Here is a 26,532-nt window from a genome sequence, read left to right on the forward strand (position 1 = left end):
CTCCTCATAATATACAGTCCTGTGTAATGTATGAAGACCTCCTTATAATATACAGTCCTGTATAATGTATGAAGACCTCCTTATAATATACGGTCCTGTGTAATGTATGAAGACCTCCTTATAATATACAGTACAGTCCTGTGTAATGTATGAAGACCTCCTTATAATATACAGTCCTGTATAATGTATGAAGACCTCCTTATAATATACAGTCCTGTGTAATGTATGAAGACCTCCTTATAATATACAGTCCTGTGTAATGTATGAAGACCTCCTTATAATATACAGTCCTATGTAATGTATGAAGACCTCCTCATAATATACAGTCCTGTATAATGTATGAAGACCTCCTTATAATATACAGTCCTATGTAATGTATGAAGACCTCCTTATAATATACAGTCCTATGTAATGTATGAAGACCTCCTCATAATATACAGTCCTGTGTAATGTATGAAGACCTCCTTATAATATACAGTCCTGTATAATGTATGAAGACCTCCTAATAATAACCCTATATAATGTATGAAGACCTCCTTATAATATACAGTCCTGTATAATGTATGAAGACCTCCTTATAATATACAGTCCTATGTAATGTATGAAGACCTCCTCATAATATACAGTCCTGTGTAATGTATGAAGACCTCCTTATAATATACAGTCCTGTATAATGTATGAAGACCTCCTTATAATATACAGTCCTGTGTACTGTATGAAGACCCCTCCTGTCACGTGCAGCGCTGTATATCCCTGTATAAGACCACCTCCTTGTATTACACGGCGCTGTACAGTGTATTCAGCCTCCTGTGCACAGTGTCCTCTCTGTAGGGCGCAGCCTAAAGCACCAGCTTACAGTCACTCTCCTAAACACAACCCACCCTGACACCGCCTCCTCCCGCCCATGTGACTGATCACATGACGCTCACGTCACCTCGGGTCCTGAGGCGGGCTGTTGCCGGTGTTTGTGTACAGCGTCAGGAGACCCGCCACTCACGTGTGTGTATGAGGGCGAGGACACAGGTATATACCGCACGCGGTACCGCAATGCTGTGTGCACACGACCGGGTGGTGGCTGCACGTACCGTGCGGGAAGGCTGGGTGACCACCTGCACTTATATCTGTGGCCTGCCATAAGCAGAGGCTGGAGACGTCAGTCATGGCTAAAGGGAAATTTTAAACAGAGCGCTTGTGGCTGCGAGCTCCACCCCCCTGGTGCACTTATGGCTGCGGGCTCCACCCCCCTGGTGCACTTGTGGCTGCAGGCTCCGCCCCTAGTGCACCTTCTGGATGATATACATACTTATAAATGATAAAAATAATGATTTTATATCTTTTGCAACGAGATCTGTTTATGCTACTATCAAAAACCCCTGCCCCCCCATGACACTATTATTGGTTTGCCCTGAGGCTGAGCCGTATATATCTACATCAAGCGAATCTGTCAGATAAACTACCCCACACTAACTAATCCTAACTAAACTAAATCTGTGACTACTGCTATTATACAGCAGTACAACTATCCCTATGTTTTTCCTCCCCTGTAGATTCTACACTGTGTATGTAAAATTGTCTCGCTATCTATACATATTTATGTTCTTCTAGCTTAGCCACGCCTCCAGCTTCCTGAGTGACCAGGGGCATGCTTTATCAGCTCTGCTTCATCATTCACACGCTGGCTGTGTGACTCAATGAAGAGAATTCCTGAGGGAGGGGGTGGAGAGAGACACTGGCTGTATGTGAATGCCATGAAGAGAAATCTACTCACCCCTCCCTCAGGAATTCTCTTCATAGATTTCATTGTATAAACAGTCTATGGAACTTTTTAGGCATGGAGAGGAACAATATAGGGATAGTTGTAGTGTGGTATAATGGTTTTCAGTTACATGTTTATTTAGTGTTGGTCAGTTTTAAGCATTGTCCAGGCTGTAAACAAACTAACCCCCCCCCCCCAATAAATGGCACACGGGTGACATAAATATGCGGTCTGTTCTTTTGACAACTGGGCTGAAAGTAGATTAGAAACCCATCCGGGTGTTTTACTTTCTGCAGATGTAAAAAAAGGGGATGTGGATTATAGTATGGACTGAACACTGACGTCACGTGGACGCATTTCTTGCGGATGCGTGGCGGACACACACTTCTGAATGAGCCCTAATGGGTATGACAAAGTAATTAGTGGGGGTCTGACTGATGGGACCCCCCCAATGATCTGTACAATGTGTGTCCCAAACTCCCTAATGGGAAAAGTGGCAGGACACATACAGGCAGTCCCCGGGTTACGTACAAGATAGGGTCCATAGGTTTGTTCTTAAGTTGAATTTGTATGTAAGTCAGAACTTTATATTTTATAATTGTAGATACAGTGACAATTGTAGTTTCAAAGTTTTTTGCTGTAATTGGACCAAGGATTATCAATAAAGCTTCATTATAGACACTTTACAGCTGACTATTACAGACTGGGACTATAGCAACATCTAGAGAGGTCACCAGAGGTCACAGTGGGCAGAGGGGTCCGTCTGTAACTAGGGGTCATCTGTAAGCCGGTTGTCCTTAAGTAGGGGACCGTGTACTCGTGATTGGTGGTGGCCCCACCAGTCATACTCTCACCAATCACCTTGTTTTTCCATATCCAATTTAAAGCCATGGAACAACCCCTTTAAATAAGAGTTTGTTTCATTTATACTGTCAAAATTTTCAGACTGAATGTATGGATTTAAACGCTTGAAAATCTTTAGCCAAATTTCTGCAATGCTCAGTGACTCGCACCTTTCTTCCCTAAGGGGAGTCATTGAGATTTGTGTTTGCCTTGTAGATGCCCGGCAGTGACTTCCCCTTTAACCGGCGAACATCTGATTTCTTAGAATTTGCACTGCAAGGAATGGATAAAATCCGGCTAATGTTACTAATGTACTTACAAATTACAGCTGGTGTCTGATTCTGACATTTCTATTTTATTCATATTCACTGAAATCCTATCTTCTCTAATGGCTTCTGTACATCCATTACTGCTTGTCCTTAGACTGCTGCCTGCGTCATCTTACCGCCTCCTCGCCTGCTGTACAAGGGGACCGTCAGTGAGGGGCGATAGTGGTACAACTGCGAGCGACTAGCACCACCATCCCAAAACTACACAACAAAAATCACTTTTACTACAATAATCCCGCCAGAAGGATGACAGTGATATAACACAGATCATCAGATACTAGAATATCTAAAACACCAGAATCAGCCATTTCTTGTATTAACCTGTACTCTTTAAAGGACACCTGTCATCAGGTCTCTGTCACTATTTCTGTCACCACTAGCTGTTGGAGCAGCAGCTCACAAGGATCCCATCCCAGCCTTTATCTAGTTATTTCATACATTAATCATTGTAAAATCATCTATTCTTTATTATGTCAATGAGGCTGATCACATGGTCAGAGGCAGTGATGTCACCCCTGTTACCCCTCCCCTCTCCTCCCCCTGCTCATGTCTGTGTGTAATGTATAGTAAAGCATTGCTAGTGTCTGTGCTTTATCTGCTGACATGCTGCATCCTCCCAATACACATGTGTGAGACACAGACATCAGCTACACAAGTACCTGACCTGTTCTGCTATAACATGGCTGCCTGGAGCTGTTGTACCTCTCCTATACACACACAGGCTGCAGGGGGCGCCAGCACCAGGAAGCACATGGAGGAGCCATTACACCATTATACAGGCTGTCAGTCATGTGTATAGGAGTATCTCATACACACACAGGCTGCAGGGGACACCAGCACCAGGAAGCACATGGAGGAGCCATTACACCATTATACAGGCTGTCAGTCATGTGTATAGGAGAATCTCATACACACAGGCTGCAGGGGGCGCCAGCACCAGGAAGCACATGGAGGAGCCATTACTCCATTATACCTCACACCATTATACAGGCTGTCAGTCATGTGTATAGGAGTATCTCATACACACACAGGCTGCAGGGGGTGCCAGCACCAGGAAGCACATGGAGGAGACATTACACCATTACACCTTACACCATTATACAGGCTGTCAGTCATGTGTATAGGAGTATCTCATACACACACAGGCTGAAGGGGGCGTCAGCACCAGGAAGCACATCGGAGGAGCCATTACACCATTATACATCACATCATTATACAGGCTGTCAGTCATGTGTATAGGAGTATCTCATACACACACAGGCTGCAGGGGGCGCCAGAACCAGGAAGCACATGGAGGAGCCATTACACTGTTATACAGGCACGCACTGTGGCTCCCACTCATGAATAAGCTGGACAGCTGAATATGCTAATGACTCATTGGACACCTCACAGGTCATTTGCATACAGCTTTAGGACCTCATTGCTTAGGTTTACAAGCATGTAGAGGGACAATGAAGGGATAGAGGCAATGCTCTCTAATGGCAGTTTATGAAAATATATTTAGTTTAGGGGGTTAATTTGCCTGACGGGTTCTCTTTAACCTTAGAGTTGGACAGTTTTTCCCAGTTTTTTTTTCTTTACATCAAGCCATATCTTTGATACTTTACATGTACGTCACCTTTTTTTTTGCAAGAAAAGTTGTTCTTTTTGGTAGTTTCCATTAATTCATAATGTTTGAATATCCTGTGTTGTACAATGAAAACACGATTCTTAAATCTTCAGTCCCTGTATTGCCTTAATTAGGGTGATGCCACACATGGCGTTTTTAACCCGCTTTTTGGTCCGTTTTTTTAAACAGTCTGTTAAACGCATGCGTTAAAAAACGCATCCGTTTTTTTAAAAATAAATCCGTTTTCGACAGGTTTTACCAATTATCTTAATTAAAAATGGTCAAAAACGGATGCGTTTTTTAACGGACTGCTTAAAAACGGACCAAAAACGGGTTCAAAACGCCATGTGTGGCATCACCCCTAGTTGAGGGCTTTCTTTTTGCATGATGAGCTGTAATTTTCATTGATACCATTTAGGGGTATGTATGGCTTTTTGAACACTTTTAAAAAAGATTTTAGTTTTTTGGTGACACAGTTTTTCAGGATTTTTTTTCATACCGTTAAATAATAGATTGTGCTTCTAGATTGGGGAGTTATGAACGCAGCAATATCAAATATGTGAGATTTTTACTTTTTTTTTTTAACATTTCTTACACAATAAAAATTTAAACCCCCCCCCCATTTTTTAATTTTTTTACTATTATTTTTCACTATTTTGGCACCCTCCGTGGCATCTATACTAATTTACTGGCCACCTCAGTATACACTCACCGGCCACTTTATTAGGTACACCATGCTAGTAACGGGTTGCACCCCCTTTTGCCTTCAGAACTGCCTCAATTCTTCGTAGCATAGATTCAACAAGGTGCTGGAAGCTCCTCAGAGATTTTGGTCCATATTGACATGATGGCATCACACAGTTGCCGCAGATTTGTCGGCTGCACATCCATGATGCGAATCTCCCGTTCCACCACATCCCAAAGATGCTCTATTGGATTGAGATCTGGTGACTGTGGAGGCCATTTGAGTCCAGTGACCTCATTGTCATGTTCAAGAAACCAGTCTGAGATGATTCCAGCTTTATGACATGGCGCATTATCCTGCTGAAAGTAGCCATCAGATGTTACAGGGTACATTGTGGTCATAAAGGGATGGACATGGTCAGCAACAATACTCAGGTAGGCTGTGGCGTTGCAACGATGCTCAATTGGTACCAAGGGGCCCAAAGAGTGCCAAGAAAATATTCCCCACACCATGACACCACCACCACCAGCCTGAACCGCTGATACAAGGCAGGATGGATCCATGCTTTCATGTTGTTGACGCCAAATTCTGACCCTACCATCCGAATGTCGCGGCAGAAATCGAGACTCATCAGACCAGGCAACGTTTTTCCAATCTTCTACTGTCCAATTTCGATGAGTTTGTGCAAATTGTAGCCTCAGTTTCCTGTTCTTAGATGAAAGGAGTGGCACCCGGTGTGGTCTTCTGCTGCTGTAGCCCATCTGCCTCGACGTACTGTGCGTTCAGAGATGCTCTTCTGCCTACCTTGGATGTAACGGGTGGCGATTTGAGTCACTGTTGCCTTTCTATCAGCTCGAACCAGTCTGCCCATTCTCCTCTGACCTCTGGCATCAACAAGGCATTTCCGCCCACAGAACTGCCGCTCATTGGATGTTTTTTCTTTTTTGGACCATTCTCTGTAAACCCTAGAGATGGTTGTGTGTGAAAATCCCAGTAGATCAGCAGTTTCTGAAATACTCAGACCAGCCCTTCTGGCACCAACAACCATGCCACGTTCAAAGGCACTCAAATCGCCTTTCTTCCCCATACTGATGCTCAGTTTGAACTGCAGGAGATTGTCTTGACCATGTCTACATGCCTAAATGCACTGAGTTGCCGCCATGTGATTCACAAATATATCACTAATTTAATTTTTTCACTACAATTTTAACATTCTTGTTCTTCTTTAGCAGAGAGATGAAGCTGAGTAAGGTCCAGTACGAGGAGATAGCTCGGTACATCAGTACACTGAAGCCCACCAGACAATGTATGAAGCAACTAAAGGAGAGATTCCCCAGGTAACTAATGGAACTAACACTACTGTGTGACTGCCACTGGGTTCCTGGGTCACAGCCATATGACATGATCAGAACTTTATGGCTTACACTTGGTTTATGGGTCACAGTCATATGATAGGATCAGAACTATATGGCTTACACTTGGCTTATGGGTCACAGCCATAAGATAGGATCAGAACTATATGGCTTACACTTGGTTTATGGGTCACAGCCATATGATAGGATCAGAACTATATGGTTTACACTTGATTTATGGGTCACAGCCATATGATGGGATCAGAACTATATGGCTTACACTTGGTTTATGGGTCACAGCCATATGACGGGATCAGAACTATATGGCTTACACTTGGTTCCTGGATAAAAAACATTTATCTACAACTTGGTTACTGAGTCCAAATCATATAATCATCATTTGTCACCATATGATTCCTAATTGACTAGTGGGTCAGAACCTTACCGGCACTTGACTTTTGGGTTGCAACTAAATAATTGTAATTTAGCTCTTGGATCTAAACTATGTGACATGCATTTGGCTTTTGGTCCAGAATCATATGTCCGACACCAGAATCTTAGCTCTGGAGTATTAATAGTCTGTTCGTACAAGTCCTTTGTCAAATAAAATAAATAATGTATTAATGTTTCCTTTCCTTAACCCCTTAAGGACCAGGCCCTTTTTCGTTTTTGCGTTTTTATTTTTCACTCCCCACCTTCAAAAATCTATAACTTTTTTATTTTTCCATGTACAGAGCTGTGTGATGGCTTATTTTCTGCGTAACAAATTGCACTTCGTAGTGATGGTATTAAATATTCCATGCCGTGTACTGGGAAGCGGGAAAAAAATTCTAAATGCAGTGAAAATGATGAAAAAACACATTTGCGCCATTTCTTGTGGGCTTGGTTTTTACAGCTTTCACTGTGCACCCCAAATGACATGTCTATTTCATTCATTGGGTCAATACGATCACGGGGATACCATATTTGTATAGGTTTTATAATGTTTTCATACATTTACAAAAATTAAAACCTCCTGTACAGAAAAAAAATTCTTCATTTTGCCGTGTTCTTGCGCTAATAACTTTTTCATACTTTGGTATATGGAGCTGTGGGTGGTGTCATTTTTTGCGACTTCTGATGACGTTTTCAATGCTTCTATTTTTAGGACTGTTCGACATTTTGATCACTTTTTATAGAATTTTTTCTATTTTTCAAAATGGCAAAAAAATGCCATTTGCGACTTCGGGCGCTATTTTCCGCTACGGGGTTTTACGCAGTGAAAAACAGTTATTATATTTTGATAGATCGGGCATTTTCGGACGCGGCGATACCTATTGTGTTTATGATTTTTACTGTTTATTTATATTTATATCAGTTCTAGGGAAAGGGGGGTGATTTGAATTTTTATGTTTTTTTAATATAATTTTTTTTTTTTTACTTTTTTTTATTTTTTTTTTTTACTATTTTACAGACTCCCTAGGGTACTTTAACCCTAGGTTGTCTGATTGATCCTATCATATACTGCCATACTACAGTATGGCAGTATATGGGGATTTTGCATACCATCTATTATAATGTGCAGATTGCACATTATAATAGATAGCCTCGATCATGACAGCCTGGGATCTTTGTGTGATCCCAGGCTGTCATGGCAACGGATCGCCGCTCCCCGGTGACGTCACGGGGAGTGACGATCGGAGCCAAGATGGCGGCGCCCACGCGCCGCCGGCTCTTTAATGCCGCCGGCAGCTTTGCCGGCGGCAATCAAAGGGTTAACACCCGCGATCGGTGCAAGCACCGATCGCGGGTGTTAGCGACGGGCGTTTGCTTCATTATGAAGCAAATGCCCGGTGAGTATGAAGAGGGCTCAGCCTGTGAGCCCTCTTCATACTCCCCCATGCGCAGTAAGACGTAAGGGTACGTCTTATTGCGCTATGGGGTTAAAGGAGTTGTACCAAGTTAAGAAGATATCCACTATCCACAGGAAAGTGGATTACAGGGGGATCTGTGACAGTCCGACTGCTGGGGCCCCCAGTATTCCAGAGATAACCCGGCAATCTGGAGAACAGGGTTGCCATTCTCACATGCGTCTTGCTGCTCCATTCAATAATATGTGAGTGTTGTAAATGGGCAATCACAGCGCTAGGGTATCTTCGGCAATCCCATTCACTGTCTATATGAGTGACAGAGATAAGTGAAAGCTGTGCTCGCCTATGTGAGGCCATTTTTATAATTATACATTTATGCAATATACAACATAACTGATTGATTTAAATGTATGTTTCAGTGTTCGTTATCATAAAATCAATAAAATATATCTAATTTAAGAAACAGAAAAAAAAAGCTGTGCTCAGCAATTTCCAACTTTATTGTGACTACAACCAAGCTGTGCTCAGCAATTTCAAACTTTAATGGGACTACAACCAAGCTGTGCTCAGCAATTTCCATCACTCCCATACTATTGAATGTGCTTGTCCTACCTCTTCACCTATTGGGGAGAAAGGGATCCTTGTTCTCTGGATTACTGGAGGGGGTCCCAGCAGTTCGATACAGGATAACCTCCTAACTTGGTACAAGCCAAGTTTGGTATCTGATATTTTCTTTGGTATAAAAATTGTTTACCATTCATTATTTTCCATTCTGTAATTAAAAAAGAAAGCAATGCGTCCTTCCAAAACTGGGAAATAAAAATGATCACAAAATATTTTTTTTAACAAAAATGTTATTTTTTAAGATTTAGGAAACCATAACAGTTTCTACCTGTAATCGGTATCACAAATGCAACACAAAGATAAAATATAAGTTTTATTGCTTCAGAGATTTTGTAAAAGAAAAGAAATCATTGGTGGAATTCAACTCCACAAACAATATATAAAACTTTACATTTAAAAATGGAATTTCTTTTTTGCAGGAAGAAATGCATTTTTAAATGTAATGTTTTATGTAATTGTGTTGATGTCTCTTGGAAGGCAGGAAGAGAAATTAACTTGTTATGATACGAAGGGGTTAAACTTAATTGAATTCTTGTGGCAATTTGCTTGTTTTTTTGGATGTGTTGCTGGTTGAGGGCTTGTTTTATGTGAGACAAGTTGTAGTTTTTGGTGGTTTCTGTTTGGAGTGCTATTAATCATAACTTATTTATAGAATTACTTGTGTAATTACATTGAGAACACAATTCTTAAATCTTTTGCCATTTTCTTAAAGTTGTATTTTTTTAATTTTCCACCCACTGGACTTGTTTAGGGCTTTCTTTTTGTAAGACTACCTTTAATTTCCATTGGTACCATTTATGTGTATGTGTGGCTTTTTGATCACTTTTTAGAGGAGTTTTTGGAGAAGCTTTTTTACACAATTTTTTTAAAAAGTATTTATTTTTGCAATTTTTGAAAATTTTTTAACAATTACAATAAACACAACCAAAGAACAAGATTGTCTGTTACATACTTTCTTCCCCACAATACAGAATAATTGAATAACATCCGTGGTACGAACAGGATCTTATTGCGTTCCAATATTGACTAAGGGATATAGCGCAATGAATGACAGCAGATAATGTAGCCAGACGTCTTGTTACGACAAAAATAACTTTTGACACATAAACAATCAGTCACACACACACATACCATCACGCTCAGTCTCCTTCATCGTGGAGAGGAGTATATATCACACGTGATTATAAGGCAGTATGGGGAGTCGCGCACCATCTGGACCAGATGCGATCAAACTTCTGGGGACACTTCCTGTTGGCATACAGGGACCGGTAGTGGGGAATGACGCTGTTAATGAGTAGTATCCATCTTTTTAATGGAGGGGGCTCCTGGTCCTTCCAAGTCATCACCACCACTTTTCGGGCATAGTATAAGACAAACCTAAAGAAAATTTTGTCATAGTGGCCATTGACAACTTCATTTATGATGCCGAGGAGACACACAGAAGGAGACAGTAAGCGTGGGAAATCAAAGTGTAGATTAAGGAACTCCAGCACTTCGGACCAGAAGACATGAACCCTAGGGCAGGACCAGACACAATGCAGGAAGGATCCGACTTCAGCCTGACAGCGAAAGCAAAGATCATTGGGCATTGCTCCCATGCGGAATAATCTAGCAGGGGTGAAGTATACTCGATGGAGGAATTTAGATTGGATCAGGAAGTCCCTCGCACTCACTACAGATGTGAAGTAGGACAGTTCGACCTCCCTCCAGTCATCATCTGACAGGTCCGGGATATCCTGTCTTCAGCGTTCACAGGCTCTATCAAACGGTCTGGACTTTTGCTCTTGTAGGAGAGCATAACACTGAGTGAGTGGCTTAGGGAGGTCCGGGGTACTCATCAGAGTCTCTAGTTTGGAGAATTTCACTGTCAGGCTGAAGGAGCCGAATTGGGCTTTAAATACGTGTCGCAGTTGCGTGTAGTGGAAGCTAGCCGTATCGGGTACAGTATGTCTCTCCCTTATCTCGTTAAAACTGAGTAATTCTGCTTCCGGGGATAAGAGCTGACCTACAAATTTCACCCCCGCTACCCCCCACATTGTCCAGCCTGGGAGGGAGAGGAAGTGAGAGAGCCACGGATTGAGCCACAATGGAGTCCTAGGCGAAAGAGGGGGAGGGCTGCCTGTTTCTACCAGGGATTGTGCCCTACGCCAGCACACCGCTACCGTACTTAGGGGAAGTGGGGTATCAGATGGGGACTTATACCTGTACAGCAGGTTTGTAAGGGCCTCGTAGGAACCTACCAGGGCACCAGCCAGTGCAGTAGCTGCATTACCCATGTCTATATCTATCCACCACTGGGCATATACTAGCTGGGAAGCCAGGTAATAAAGATACAGATCCGGGGCAGCCAGTCCACCCCTAGCCTTGGGAGCCTGAAGCAGCGCTAAACTGAAACGCGGGACGCCCCCCTGCCAGTAGAAGGATCTGAGAATGCCGTCTATGCGTTTGAACAGGCTCTTAGGAAGTAGTATAGGACAAGCATGGAAAAGGTATAGAAATTTGGGAGGAAGATCATTTTGAATATGTTAATGCGCCCGTATAGGGACAAGGGGAGAGTGGACCAGGCTTTTAAGCGCGATTCCGTTGCATTTATCAGGGGTGTAATGTTTAATTCCGTATATGCCTGGACCTTGCGTGACACCTGGACTCCCAGATATTTAAAAGTGGACACTACCTGAACTGGGACAGGGAGGGAGTGTACCCCTGCATCTAATAAGGGAAAAAGGACCGATTTATCCCAGTTGACCCGGAGACCCGAGAACCCCCCATAACGTTCTATCAGGGACAGAAGGGATTCCAGAGAGGGGCCCACATCCCCAAGGTATACAAGTGTATCATCAGCATAGAGAGATACCTTTTCAATGACTTTTTTACACAATTTATTAGGGTTTTTTCATTTTACATAAGCAGAATAAAAAATTACGTTCATTGATTGGGGCATATAAATGCAGCAATACCAAGTATGTGAGGTTTTAATTTTAATAAAATGGATAAGGAAGTTTCTGTATTTAGGTTTACAGTCTGTAAAGTACTACTACTCTCTGTGTCCCTTGTTCATAGATCTGTCCGATATCTGGCATTGCCCGAACATAAGGGTTAATAGCGACGCTGTGATAGTAAGTGTTATTATGTAAATTGCACCCAGTGGTGAGTGATTTTGCGGCAGTAACCACTCGGCGGCGGTGCCCAGACGCTATGAAAGCGATGGGTTATGTGCTCAGTGATAATCTCCGAGTTGCAGAGTAAAAACTCTTCTCTGTTCTGCTGCCAGGGAAATGTTGGCAGAGGCCGCGCTTGTGTTTGCTCATCCAGAGTATTTGAAGAGGAAGCTAATATCATGTAGCATTAGCTTGCACTTCAGGGTCCATTTAGCTAAGCTGGCAAACGGGCCAAGCCTATACCAGTAACTAAAAGGTACATGAGGGAGTCAGTGTGGTTTTCCTGGCAGAACAGGCTGCTTGGTTGTAATTATCAAATTGGGAGCCATTCACTCCGCTAACAGTCTCCCAGACTCACATTGGGACGTGATACGGAGGGAGGAGAAAGATCACATCCTCCTGCGTGCTAATTCTTTTACTAACTAAAACATATTGTAATAGTAAAAGTAACTGCGGTGGGATACAAACAGGTGACCGTTCAGCTAAGCACTGCTTCCGTACAGTGGAAGTCTCTGACAGCTGCGGGAATATAACAGAATATTCTCATGTTTTTTTGGAACTTCACACATCTCCATCTTCAGAAAATATTAATAATAATGGAGAGTATTTCTTTCTCTTCAAAATAAATAGAAAGCGGTAGCACAGTGTTGGGGTCTGTTCACTTGAGTTAGATAAGTAGTAATTGGCCGTCAATTTTCAATTTTTATTAAAGGGGATGTACAAATTTAGAAGTTATCCTCTGTTCACAGGATAGCAGATAAGGTGATCGGTGAGGGCCCGACTGTTGGGGCAGTCCCCAAAATCTCTCAGCACTGTAGCTTCACAGGCTGTAACACTGTGCAGGAGAACTTTCCCCCCTCCCACTATGTGCTGCAGTGAGATGACATGAGGCAGAAGAAGTGGGGAATATGCTCAGGGAGCAGAAGGGGAGGATGAGACAGTATACTAGCCTGCGAAGCTACAGCATGGAGGGTCTCTGGTAATTCCCCCCTAGAGCCCTTCTGGACTGGTTCTGTTCCACAGTACTGGCGCATGGCAAATGTGGTGGCAATATACAAAAAAACATCTTGGAAACTACAGACTTGTGAGTCTAACTTCTGTTGTGTGGAAGATATTTTAGGGGTTAAGTTTATTAGTGATCCTACCATCACCATAGACAGGGGGCATCCTCTACACCTAGTGGAGAGATGACACTACCATCACCATAGACAGGGGGCATCCTCTACACCTAGAAGAGAGGTGGCTCTACCATCACCATAGACAGGGGGCATCCTCTACACCTAGAGGAGTGGCGGTTCTACCATCACCATAGACAGGGGACATCCTCTACACCTAGAGGAGAGGCGGCTCTACCATCACCATAGACAGGGGACATCCTCTACACCTAGAGGAGTGTCGGTTCTACCATCACCATAGACAGGGGGCATCCTCTACACCTAGAGGAGAGGAGGTTCTACCATCACCATAGACAGGGGACATCCTCTACACCTAGAGGAGTGGCGGTTCTACCATCACCATAGACAGGGGACATCCTCTACACCTAGTGGAGAGATGACACTACCATCACCATAGACAGGGGGCATCCTCTACACCTAGAAGAGAGGTGGCTCTATCATCTCCATAGACAGGGGGCATCCTCTACACCTAGAGGAGAGGCGGTTCTACCATCACCATAGACAGGGGGTATCCTCTACACCTAGAGGAGAGGTGATTCTACCATCACCATAGACAGGGGGCATCCTCTACACCTAGAGGAGAGGAGATTCTACCATCACCATAGACAGGGGACATCCTCTACACCTAGAGGAGAGGAGGTTCTACCATCAACATAGACAGGGGGCATCCTCTACACCTAGAGGAGATGAGGTTCTACCATCACCATAGACAGGGGGCATCCTCTACACCTAGAGGAGATGAGGTTCTACCATCACTATAGACAGGGGACATCCTCTACACCTAGAGGAGTGGCGGTTCTACCATCACCATAGACAGGGGACATCCTCTACACCTAGAGGAGAGGCGGTTCCACCATCACCATAGACAGGGGGCATCCTCTACACCTAGAGGAGAGGTTCTACCATCACCATAGACAGGGGGCATCCTCTACACCTAGAGGAGAGGAGGTTCTACCATCACCATAGACAGGGGGAGTCCTCTACACCTAGAGGAGAGGTGGTTCTACCAACACCATAGACAGGGGGCATCCTCTACACCTAGAGGAGAGGCGGTTCTACCATCACCATAGACAGGGGAAATCCTCTACACCTAGAGGAGAGGAGGTTCTACCATCACCATAGACAGGGGGCATCCTCTACACCTAGAGGAGTGGCGGTTCTACCATCACCATAGACAGGGGACATCCTCTACACCTAGAGGAGTGGCGGTTCTACCATCACCATAGACAGGGGACATCCTCTACACCTAGAGGAGAGGCGGTTCCACCATCACCATAGACATGGGGCATCCTCACCTAGAAGAGAGGATGTTCTACCATCACCATAGACAGGGTACATCCTCTACACCTAGAGGAGAGGCGGTTCTACCATCATCATAGACAGGGGACATCCTCTACACCTAGAGGAGAGGAGGTTCTACCATCACCATAGACAGGGGACATCCTCTACACCTAGAGGAGAGGCGGTTCTACCATCACCATAGACAGGGGGCATCCTCTACACCTAGAGGAGAGGTGGTTCTACCATCACCATAGGCAGGGGGCATCCTCTACACCTAGAGGAGAGGAGTTTATACCATCACCATAGACAGGGGGCATCCTCCACACCTAGAGGAGTGGCGGTTCTACCATCACCATAGACAGGGGACATCCTCTACACCTAGAGGAGAGGCGGTTCCACCATCACCATAGACATGGGGCATCCTCCTCACCTAGAAGAGAGGATGTTCTACCATCACCATAGACAGGGTACATCCTCTACACCTAGAGGAGAGGCGGTTCTACCATCATCATAGACAGGGGACATCCTCTACACCTAGAGGAGAGGAGGTTCTACCATCACCATAGACAGGGGACATCCTCTACACCTAGAGGAGAGGCGGTTCTACCATCACCATAGACAGGGGGCATCCTCTACACCTAGAGGAGAGGTGGTTCTACCATCACCATAGGCAGGGGGCATCCTCTACACCGAGAGGAGAGGAGTTTATACCATCACCATAGACAGGGGACATCCTCTACACCTAGAGGAGAGGAGGTTCTACCATCACCATAGACAGGGGACATCCTCTACACCTAGAGGAGAGGCGGTTCCACCATCACCATAGACATGGGGCATCCTCCTCACCTAGAAGAGAGGATGTTCTACCATCACCATAGACAGGGTACATCCTCTACACCTAGAGGAGAGGCGGTTCTACCATCATCATAGACAGGGGACATCCTCTACACCTAGAGGAGAGGTGGTTCTACCATCACCATAGGCAGGGGGCATCCTCTACACCTAGAGGAGAGGAGTTTATACCATCACCATAGACAGGGGGCATCCTCCACACCTAGAGGAGTGGCGGTTCTACCATCACCATAGACAGGGGACATCCTCTACACCTAGAGGAGAGGCGGTTCCACCATCACCATAGACATGGGGCATCCTCCTCACCTAGAAGAGAGGATGTTCTACCATCACCATAGACAGGGTACATCCTCTACACCTAGAGGAGAGGCGGTTCTACCATCATCATAGACAGGGGACATCCTCTACACCTAGAGGAGAGGAGGTTCTACCATCACCATAGACAGGGGACATCCTCTACACCTAGAGGAGAGGCGGTTCTACCATCACCATAGACAGGGGGCATCCTCTACACCTAGAGGAGAGGTGGTTCTACCATCACCATAGGCAGGGGGCATCCTCTACACCTAGAGGAGAGGAGTTTATACCATCACCATAGACAGGGGACATCCTCTACACCTAGAGGAGAGGAGGTTCTACCATCACCATAGACAGGGGACATCCTCTACACCTAGAGGAGAGGCGGTTCTACCATCATCATAGACAGGAGGCATCCTCTACACCTAGAGGAGAGGAGGTTCTACCATCACCATAGACAGGGGGCATCCTCTACACCTAGAGGAGAGGAGGTTCTACCATCACCATAGACAGGGGACATCCTCTACACCTAGAGGAGAGGAGGTTCTACCATCACCATAGACAGGGGGCATCCTCTACACCTAGAGGAGAGGCGGTTCTACCATCACCATAGACAGGGGGCATCCTCTACACCTAGAGGAGAGGTGATTCTACCAGCACCATAGACCGGGGGACATCCTCTACACCTAGAGGAGAGGGGGTTCTACCATCACCATAGACAGGGGGCATCCTCTACACCTTGAGGAGAGGCGGTTCTACCATCACCATAGACGGGGAATCTTTACTGTAAAAGCGCTGAGACCCTGAAACTGCTATTTGCCCTTGTGTTGCTCGATATATGTTTCTTGCTTCAATTAACGGAGATCTACTATCAATTACTATTCATTATGATTAACCACTGACAATTACTTATAGATCCAGACACGTGACTGTGGTAATCTTCTATGTGTTTCTAAATCAACTGTTATCATTGCTAATGAGCCAGAAGGACTCTAAGAGGCGTTACCATAGCCCCTGTGTGCTGTAGCTGCATAGGCTGTTACACTGTGAAGGATGATTGCCATTAGTCTTGGTCTTGCTGTTTGGATGTGCACTAGTTGTAGGAAGAGGAGACTTGATGTAAAGTTCCCCATGAGGTCTCTCCTTTTATACTTTTTGTTTGTCTATAAGAATTTAGTGATATTTAGGGCTAGAGATGAGCTTTTGATGAATCCTTTGTTTGTGGTCTTCTCATCGCCGGCTTCCGATGGTAACTTTTCCATGGTTATTGCACAGCATTATATTACCTTCCATGTAACAACTATAATGAAATCTATCAATGTACATCTCTGTATCGTACATGAACCCGGAATGGCCCGTGTCAATTACTCCGTGAATGGCGCTATCCTAAGGGAACAAAATTCCAGACCAAGTTGATTTCACTTTGGACAAGTCACTTTGTCACGTTACACTGAATTAGATTGTATACTCCTTAGGGTACAGGTCCGGGGCTGCGGCTTTGCTATTAGTCTTCACCTCCATTTGGTCACAATGGCAATCCATAGCGTAGCATCGGTGGTGGCGACTTGGGGATTGTTCTGTTCCACACTTCTCATTGACTCCAAATTAGGAGGAGTTGACACCAGGCATCCATCATTTGCTAGCCAGCCTGTTATGTGTGTGAGGAGCACTCACTTAGTAAATACTCGCCTCCTACAGAGAGAAGCATCTGATGGCGGCACGTCTGTAAGTGGCCTGTCACAGTCATTGCCTCCACACCATATAGACCGCATCTCTAATATTTCTTCCTACAGAAAGAAAAATAATGTACTCTAATAGCTGGAAGCTTTTAACCCGTCTCTTTCCTTCCTCAGATTATTCCTCGATAGACAGTCCCCAAAGTAAGGACAACCGACTTACAGAAGGACTTCTCTGTCCGCAGTGACCTCTGGTAAAGCTCTTTGGATGCTTTACTTTAGTCCAAGGCTGTATGGTGTCTCTAATAAAACTTTATGGATAATCCTTATTCCCATGACAGCAAGGAATTTTTAAAATCCAATTCTTACAGGGGCAAAAAAAAAATAAAAAATTTGTCTGGAGCTATAATCATAAGCTATACCAGTTCCAACTTACATACAAATTCAACTTGAGTACCAACCGAAAGAACCCTTTTGGTACGTAACACGGGGGCCGTCTGTAGTGACTTATCTAATTGTTAGTCTAGGTAAGTGGCAAAGGTGCTTAGAATTTTTTTTTATTACACTATTTTTATTCGCCATGTTTGGGTAGTTGTCTGATTTTATGTCCAAGGGCCTCCATGTGCACGTTTGATCAACATTGTAGATTTTTAAGCTGACCATTGAGGCCTCCCAACTCGCCTCCAAGTGCAGATATGTGTATGGAAAGGGTTGGTTTAAGATAAGGATTGGAAGGATCAGGCTTATTGCAATGAATCTGCTTATTCTGTAGATCCAGGAAGGGACTATTTATTGCAAAAAAAAGGTTATTATATTTTTATAGACCGGACATTTTGGGATGCGGCGATACCTAACATGTTTATGATTTCATTTGTTTATTTTGTTCAGTTTTGGGGAAAGTGAGGTGATTTAAACTTTAAGGTTTCCCCCCCCCCCCAGACCCCCTAGGGTACTTTAACCCTAGGATGTCTGATTGATCCTACCTTATACTGCCATACTACAGTATGGCAATGTATGGAGATTTTCCACCTCATCTATTACAATGTGCAAAGCCTTGGGTCTTTGTATGACCCAAGGCTGTCATGGAAACAGATCAGCTCTCCCCGATGACGTCATTGGGAGCGACGTTCACAACAAAGATGGCGGCGCCCATTAAATGCTGCTGGTGGCAATCAAAGGGTTAACACTCGTGCTTTGTGTTAGTGGGTGTTTTTTGCAATATACAGCACAGCCTATGGGGGATATTTATCATTGGTTTTTCTTAGCCTTTTTGCCATTAAAAAAGGCAAAACAGAGGGTTTTTGAGACTTATTATTGCTAAAAAGTCGCACAGGACTACCGTATTCCCGCCACCTCCCTATACTGGTGTAAACATAGAACTAGTGCAGCGCTGTGCAAAGCCAAATTCAGGACTTGCACCTTTTTGAAACAGTCACATACAGTCCCCTGCTGGTCTATGTTCTGCAACTTTTTATGTGACTTTTTGAAAGAAAAATTCCAGACACAAGTAGAGCAAAAAAACATTTATTAAAGGGGTTGTCTGAGTTTTGATAAACAAATATATGTGGCCGGGAGCGGGCTGACTAAAACAATAAAGCTGTACTTACCTTCCGATGCCCTCCCGTATTCAGCTTCCGGCCGGACACGACAACCTTCCGGCCCCCATACACAATACTGTGTATAGGGACGGATAGGCGTGCCCGGCCACGGCCGGCCGGAAGCTGAATCCAGCGCTGCTCCGGCGGCCAGGTTTGTTTACATGGCTCCCGGACCGGAGTGACAGCAGCGCTGGATACCGGAGGGCACCGGGAGGTAAGTACAGCTTTATTATTTTAGTCAGCCCGCTCCCGGCCACATATATATATTTTTTTTTTTAAACTCGGACAACCCCTTTAAAGAGGACCTGTCACCTCAATTTTCGGCACCAGGAGCTGCTTACTTTAGTAATTGCTTGTACAAACGCCGCAGTGTTACAGTGATAGCGTTACCGGAAACCTCTGGTTACCTATAATCAACCTCCATAGTTGTAGTAGACTGGGATTTGTATTAGTACATGGTTTAGGACTACGACTTTGGGGGGGTCTTCCTTTCCTTGTTCGGAGTCTGCTTTCTCCTTATCGATGGGTGGTCTGTGCCCCTGGACGCTGTCACGTTGGACGGATGGGAAGGGGAGGCTTCTGTTCAGTCCTCACGTTCTTGGCACATTTTTGCGACCACTGATAAATATTAAATGACTTAATTGATTTGGTTTTCTCTTTAAGCACTCGCAGTTACACTTAAGTACATAAAGAGCGCGCTTGTAAGTAGAGCTGCCAGTAACATCTGCTGAGGGAGTACGCCATTGATCCGGGCAGAATAACGTCTCACACGAGTTGTGAGATTTCATGTCCGGCTCATGTACTGTTCTGACTGTCACTTTTACACTTAAATCATTTTTATCGTCCTGGACGTCACACCTGCTACGCCAAAAATAATTAGTGTCTTTACCACAATTTCGATACTCCCGGTAACTACCGCAGAACATTTTCCGAAATATAATGCTGTAAGCTAATATTTTCTCATAAGCCATAGATATAGGGGCTTAACATACTGGCCTGTTTTTTTCCCCTGCTTTATACTGCAGCAAAGTCAGAAATAATCACAAAACAACAAATAAATCATTGGAAAGTTATTGGTGAAAGTTTTCGGCCCCTCATTTATTTTATAGTTTAGGACCAGGTCATCACTATGATTGGCTGAGGACGCCCAAACCCGACACAGAATGATGTTTCTCCGGGCGATAGAACCTTCACAGTGGACAGAACTGGAAACAGAAGGTTCCGTTCATTGAATTCAATCCGTTCAGGGAACTGCAGTTCAGCTCCTGTTTAATATAGTTACAAAGCTCTCTCCTTCCACTGCATATTGAAACCCTGACTATTACCTACTAATGCCATATTCCTTTAAATACATGAAATACTGTATTTAAAGTGTAGTAAATATTTTCACACAAATTTATGTAAAATGTAAGGCTCAATGTATAATCCACTCAGCTCCTCCTGCTCTATAACATGCAGTCTGCAGATAGGACACTATGTACAATCTGGTCAGCTCCTCCTGCTCTATAACATGCTGCCTGCAGATAGGATACTGTGTATAATCTGCTCAGCTTCTCCTGCTCTATAACATGATAGTATATGCAAAGAAAGTGAGGGAAGGGAACATGTCCTCTCCCTCAGGAATGCAGCTCACCCCTTTTCAACGTCAATCCACGGCGTCTTGTGCTGTTACAGAATCCCAATGAGGGTGGGAGTGCTACTCGCGGTGTCGGCTAGGTCTGGCCGAAGTTTGATAAATCCAGAAGTAGAAAAGGTAATCGCGGCACATCCCTTGGAAAATAAAATCTTCTTTATTGGTAACTATTTAAAAACATGGGAAGTGGTAGGAGTATTACCTACGCGTTTCAGGCACTTCGGTGCCCTTAGTCATGGCATACACTCCTATGTGCAGATACAGCTTTTAAAATAAGTAACTACCAATCCCAAACCTAGGGAGGCGTGTACCCGCGCGTCGAGGTGACGTCACGTGACAAACGGAAATCCGGTGCACCATGGCAACGGGACACGCATCCCTCAGGTAAGCCTAATTAGGGCTTCTAGTTATACCAATTCATTGTTACATACATACATATTATAGCTTCCGATTATACAAATGTTTTACAAATATTGTGATGTTAATATGTTCATAGAGCGACGGAACATGTATCCAGAAAAACATGAATGATTCTGATAGAAATGAAGTATCGTACATGCAAAGAAATGCAAAAAAGGCAAAAAAAGAGAGAGAGGCAAGGGGCAGGTGGCAGGTCATAGGTGGTTAGTTAAAATCCTGTGCCACAGAGCAATCAATGATATTAGAAAAACAGAGACAGGTCAGTTCTAAAATTTAAACCTGATGGTACTCTGGTTCCCAATTTAAAGATCCACAGGGCTTCCCGTTTTAACAGGGTCCTGCGTCTATCGCCACCCCTCTTGCCTTTCCTGACTTTTTCTATGCCAAAGAAGCGAAACGAGTGCACCCTTCTAGACCTCAAGAGTTTAACTGACATACCTGAATCGGAGAGGTTTATTCATACCACGCCCATTAAAACAGCAAACAAATTTTTCTATCCCGTCAATGCTAGAGTTCCTGTTATGGAACAGTTTCAACAGACAGTGGAACGAGATCTTATGAATCTCTACAGGGATGAGTCTCTGTCCCGGAGAAACAACCTTGACCCCTCTCTGAAGCAGGCATTACTCGAATTAGAGTCCTACAAACAGGTCATCTTCAGGATGGCAGATAAAGGGGGCAAGGTCGTAGCTCTGGACAGATCCCTGTACAGAAACTTAGCTATGACCATTCTGCAGGATTCCTCCACATATAGAAGACTGGACAGTGACCCCACCACTATCTTCCAGAAGCAACTAGTGGAAATTGTTGAGGAGGGTATAGCTCTGGGTATCATACCAGAAGGTAAAAAGGACTACTTATGCCCAACACATCCAATTACACCGATTTTCCATGGGCTACCTAAGGTCCACAAAAATATTTTCCCCCCACCCCTAAGACCTATAATATCTGGCATAGGGTCCCTAAACGAACACCTGTGCGAATGGGTGGATATGCTACTCCAACCTTTGGTATTGGGGTCACCAGGCTATTTGAGGGACAGTAAACAAGTTCTTAACATCTTCGATAAATTCATATGGAAGGCCGAGTACACCTGGGTAACTTGTGATGTCAGTGCCCTATACAGCTCAATCCCGCATGACCTTGCCATCACAGCATTGGCACACCACTTATATAGATCCAGCCAGTATTCTGTTGAATTGTGTGAATTTCTTATTGATGTGACCAAGTTCCTACTCACTCATAATTTCTTCCTATTTGACGACACATTTTTTCTGCAGATAAGAGGAGCGCCAATGGGGGCCCGCTTTTCGCCCTCATTGGCAAACCTATTCATGTCCTGGTGGGAAGAGGAGTATATATATTCCACACAGAATCCTTTTTTTGAGAGTATCGCGTGGTACGGGCGGTACATCGACGATATACTGATTGTGTGGTCGTCTGATGTATCGTCCGTACCACGCTTTGTTGCCCATTTGAATAATAACAATATGAACCTTCTTTTTACATTCAATACCAATAACACCATTATTTCGTTTCTGGATCTTACCTTAATGGGATGTCCCCTTGAGTACAAGGTCAAAACCACCCTATTTAGGAAGGAAACGGCGGGTAACGCCGTCCTGAATGCCAACAGCAGCCACCCTGCCCACACTCTAAAAGCCATACCTGTAGGGGAGTTTATCAGACTGAGGAGGGCATGTTCGGATATGGACGATTTCCTATTGCAAGCCGAAACCCTTAGCCTAAGATTGGCGGAAAGGGATTACCCTAAATGGTCCATCAAAAGAGCTTTTGAAATAGCAAAAAATAAGGATAGGGAATCCCTTCTCAAGCCCAAAAAGCAAAAAAGTACCACTATACAAACTCATTCAAAAATTACCTTCTCAACACAATACAATTCTGATTACCCTCACATTATTGGTATCGTAAAAAAGAACCTCCCTATATTATACCAAGATGACAAATTAAATTCCATCTTAAATGGTGGTTGCAATTTTGTTTCTAAAAGAGGGAGCACCTTGGGGTCCAAGCTCTCCCCAAGTCTTTTTACGAATGATGCAGATAAATTACTTTCAAATACTTGGTTGGGCATGAAGGGATTCTTCAGATGTGGATCTTCACGATGCAACGTCTGCTGCTATGCTGTACAAACGATGTCTTTTGAGACCAGTACCAAACCACATGTCATCAATACTTTCATTAACTGTGATTCTACCTTCTTGATTTATGTCATTAAATGTGAAATGTGCGATATTTCCTATGTGGGATGCACCACTAGGAAACTCAAAACTAGAATCGCAGAACATCTCCGAGATTGTACTAAAAGTACGGAGAAGAATATGTCAGGGGCTTCCAGACACTTCGCTACTATCCATACAGGAGATGTTTCCTCGTTTCGCTTCTTTGGCATAGAAAAAGTCAGGAAAGGCAAGAGGGGTGGCGATAGACGCAGGACCCTGTTAAAACGGGAAGCCCTGTGGATCTTTAAATTGGGAACCAGAGTACCATCAGGTTTAAATTTTAGAACTGACCTGTCTCTGTTTTTCTAATATCATTGATTGCTCTGTGGCACAGGATTTTAACTAACCACCTATGACCTGCCACCTGCCCCTTGCCTCTCTCTCTTTTTTTGCCTTTTTTGCATTTCTTTGCATGTACGATACTTCATTTCTATCAGAATCATTCATGTTTTTCTGGATACATGTTCCGTCGCGCTATGAACATATTAACATCACAATATTTGTAAAACATTTGTATAATCGGAAGCTATAATATGTATGTATGTAACAATGAATTGGTATAACTAGAAGCCCTAATTAGGCTTACCTGAGGGATGCGTGTCCCGTTGCCATGGTGCACCGGATTTCCGTTTGTCACGTGACGTCACCTCGACGCGCGGGTACACGCCTCCCTAGGTTTGGGATTGGTAGTTACTTATTTTAAAAGCTGTATCTGCACATAGGAGTGTATGCCATGACTAAGGGCACCGAAGTGCCTGAAACGCGTAGGTAATACTCCTACCACTTCCCATGTTTTTAAATAGTTACCAATAAAGAAGATTTTATTTTCCAAGGGATGTGCCGCGATTACCTTTTCTACTTCTGGATCTATAACATGATGCCTGCAGATAGGACACTATGTAGAATATGCTCAGCTCCTGCTGCTCTATGACATTCTGCCTTCTAACAGCACATAATGTACAATCTGCTCTGCTTCTCCTGCTCTATAGCATACAGCCTACTAATAGGACATTATGTACAATATGCTCATTTCCTGCTGCCCTATGAATGCTGCAGGCAACACTCTGTACAACTTGCTCACCTCCTCCTGCTCTATAACATTTTGCCTGCATATAGGACACAATGTATAATCCACTCTGCTCCTCCTGCTCTATAACATACTCCCTGCAGATAGGAAACTAAATACAATGGGGGTCATTTACTAAGGGCCCGATTCGCGTTTTCCCGACGTGTTACCCGAATATTTCCGATTTGCGCCGATTGTACCTAAATTGCCCCGGGATTTTGGCGCACGTGATCGGATTGTGGCGCATCGACGCTGGCATGCACGCGACGGAAATGGGGGGGGGGCATGGCCGAACGAAAACCTGACGGATTCGGAAAAACCGCCGCATTTAATAACCGAAAATGTGTCGCTTGGGAAGCGCTTACCTTCATCTGGTCCAGCTCGGTGTATTCCGGCGCGTTCCGATGCTTTTCAGCGCAGCAGCGCCACCTGGTGGACGGCGGAGGAACTACCTTCATAAATCCCGTCCGGACCCGAATCCTGTTTAGAGAACGCGCCGCTGGATCGCGAATGGGCCGGGTAAGTAAATCTGCCCCAATGTGCTCAGCTATCCTGGTCTAGAACACTCTGCCTTCAGACTGCGTTCACAGGTTGTGTTTTGTTTGCCTAATTACACTGTTTTCAACATTGCGTTTAAAAAACCGCAAGTGTTAACTTTATGTTAACACATGTGTTAATGCATTTTGTAAACACAATGTTGACAGCAATGTAATTAGGCAAATCTCCTCTTCAGCTGTTTGAAAACGTATGTGTTAAAAGCAAACAAACGCAACGTGTGACCGCAGCTTTGGGCAGGACTAGGGCTGTGAAATTTCTGCACTGCAGTTGGTTTGTGTTGCGACGTTGTCAATCAGCTTATCTGTGGCTTTCTTATATTGCTTACACATCCCAAGCATAAGTGATCGGTTCTAGTAAAATCCTGGATTATCCCTTTTAAAATACCGGAATGAAAAAAATGTAAACGTTTTGCAAAAATAAAAAAAAAATCGCACTCAATAAAATCTTCATAAAACGTAATTCCAAAGTTGCTTAATTTTAACATTGTAACCGTCACTTATGTCCGCAATGTGCCCGGCGTTAAGCGGTTAATATTGGCACAGCGGTTTCCTAGTTTTTATCCGGAGATTTCCGCCACCCAGTCGGCCTCTGTTAACCAGGCGAATGCGTAAACTGCGAGCGACTCTCGGCTCTGGATTTCTTTTTCCCTGCTGCTTTGTTTTTCCACTCCGCTACAACACGCTCATATTGTTGGCAGGATTTCAGAGGACCCCGTAATATAAATCATTGATTCTAGCAGCATGGGGGCAGCTGTAATGTGGCCTCTGGCTTCTGCCTCTCCCCAGGAAAGGATCCAATTGGCCTCGCGGTGCAGTTAGAGGGAACGACCTCACCGGTGACACAAAAGATCAGACTACAGGTTCTTAAGTGCAGTATTTACTCTTTAACCTGTAACATCTCCAGCTCCCTGGTGGCGCCTGAAATTACACTTTTTACAGATCTGTCACTTCTCCGCTTCTCTAATTTGATGTCGTTACAGAAAAGGGGAAAAAAAAAATTCTGTTTTGGTTCCTAATTAATCCATTGCTGCCACGCAACCATGTAGCTGTCCTCTAAAAACATGTCATTATGCGGCTACATCCGGCTCCTTTCACTATCCCTCTGTATTCGCGCTTAATATTAGAGATTAATTATGCATATCTGGCAATTAAGCAGCGGAAGACATCGTGATAGGATAAGGATATGTTGCTGCTATCTGGGAAGTTTTTGATGGATACTTTACTACTTTAGTTATTTACTTTTACTCAGTGTTTTATATGATTGTAACAGCTGTACTGATGAAGGGAAATTTACCATCAAAATCCATCGTAATAAAGCACTTACTCATAGATCCAGGCACCATCACTGTAATAATCTTCATTTGTTATCTATGGCCTCCTTCCTTCTAAAATTAACTTTTAAATTTTTTCTAATGAGCCAGAAGGGTTCTGGGTGGCGTTACCAGAGCCCCTCCGTGCTGGAGCTGCACAAGCTGTTACACTGTGCATTTGCATTCCCCCTGCCTCCCACTGACTCAGATTACATCAT

At 44.0% G+C, this 26,532-nt stretch overlaps 1 protein-coding gene across 7 annotated transcripts in view; it reads left to right on the forward strand.

Annotated features, from left to right (window-relative positions):
* Nucleotides 1-876: 876 nt before the first annotated feature.
* Nucleotides 877-26,532, forward strand: part of CDIN1 (CDAN1 interacting nuclease 1) — a 214,571-nt gene continuing 188,915 nt past the window's right edge. For 5 of the 7 annotated variants that reach the window (XR_011848816.1, XM_072115434.1, XM_072115437.1 and 2 more), the window contains exons 1-2: nucleotides 877-1,023; nucleotides 6,452-6,559. Coding sequence is in view for 6 of the 7 variants with exons in the window: in XM_072115434.1 (XP_071971535.1) it covers nucleotides 6,459-6,559 (101 nt within the window). In the remaining variant the exon portion in view is untranslated. The remainder of the gene's footprint in view (nucleotides 1,024-6,451; nucleotides 6,560-26,532) is intronic. The other 2 variants (XM_072115436.1, XM_072115433.1) reach the window with 1 other exon arrangement.

Source organism: Engystomops pustulosus, chromosome 7 (assembly GCF_040894005.1).
Source record: "Engystomops pustulosus chromosome 7, aEngPut4.maternal, whole genome shotgun sequence".
Taxonomy (NCBI): Eukaryota; Metazoa; Chordata; class Amphibia; order Anura; family Leptodactylidae; genus Engystomops; species Engystomops pustulosus.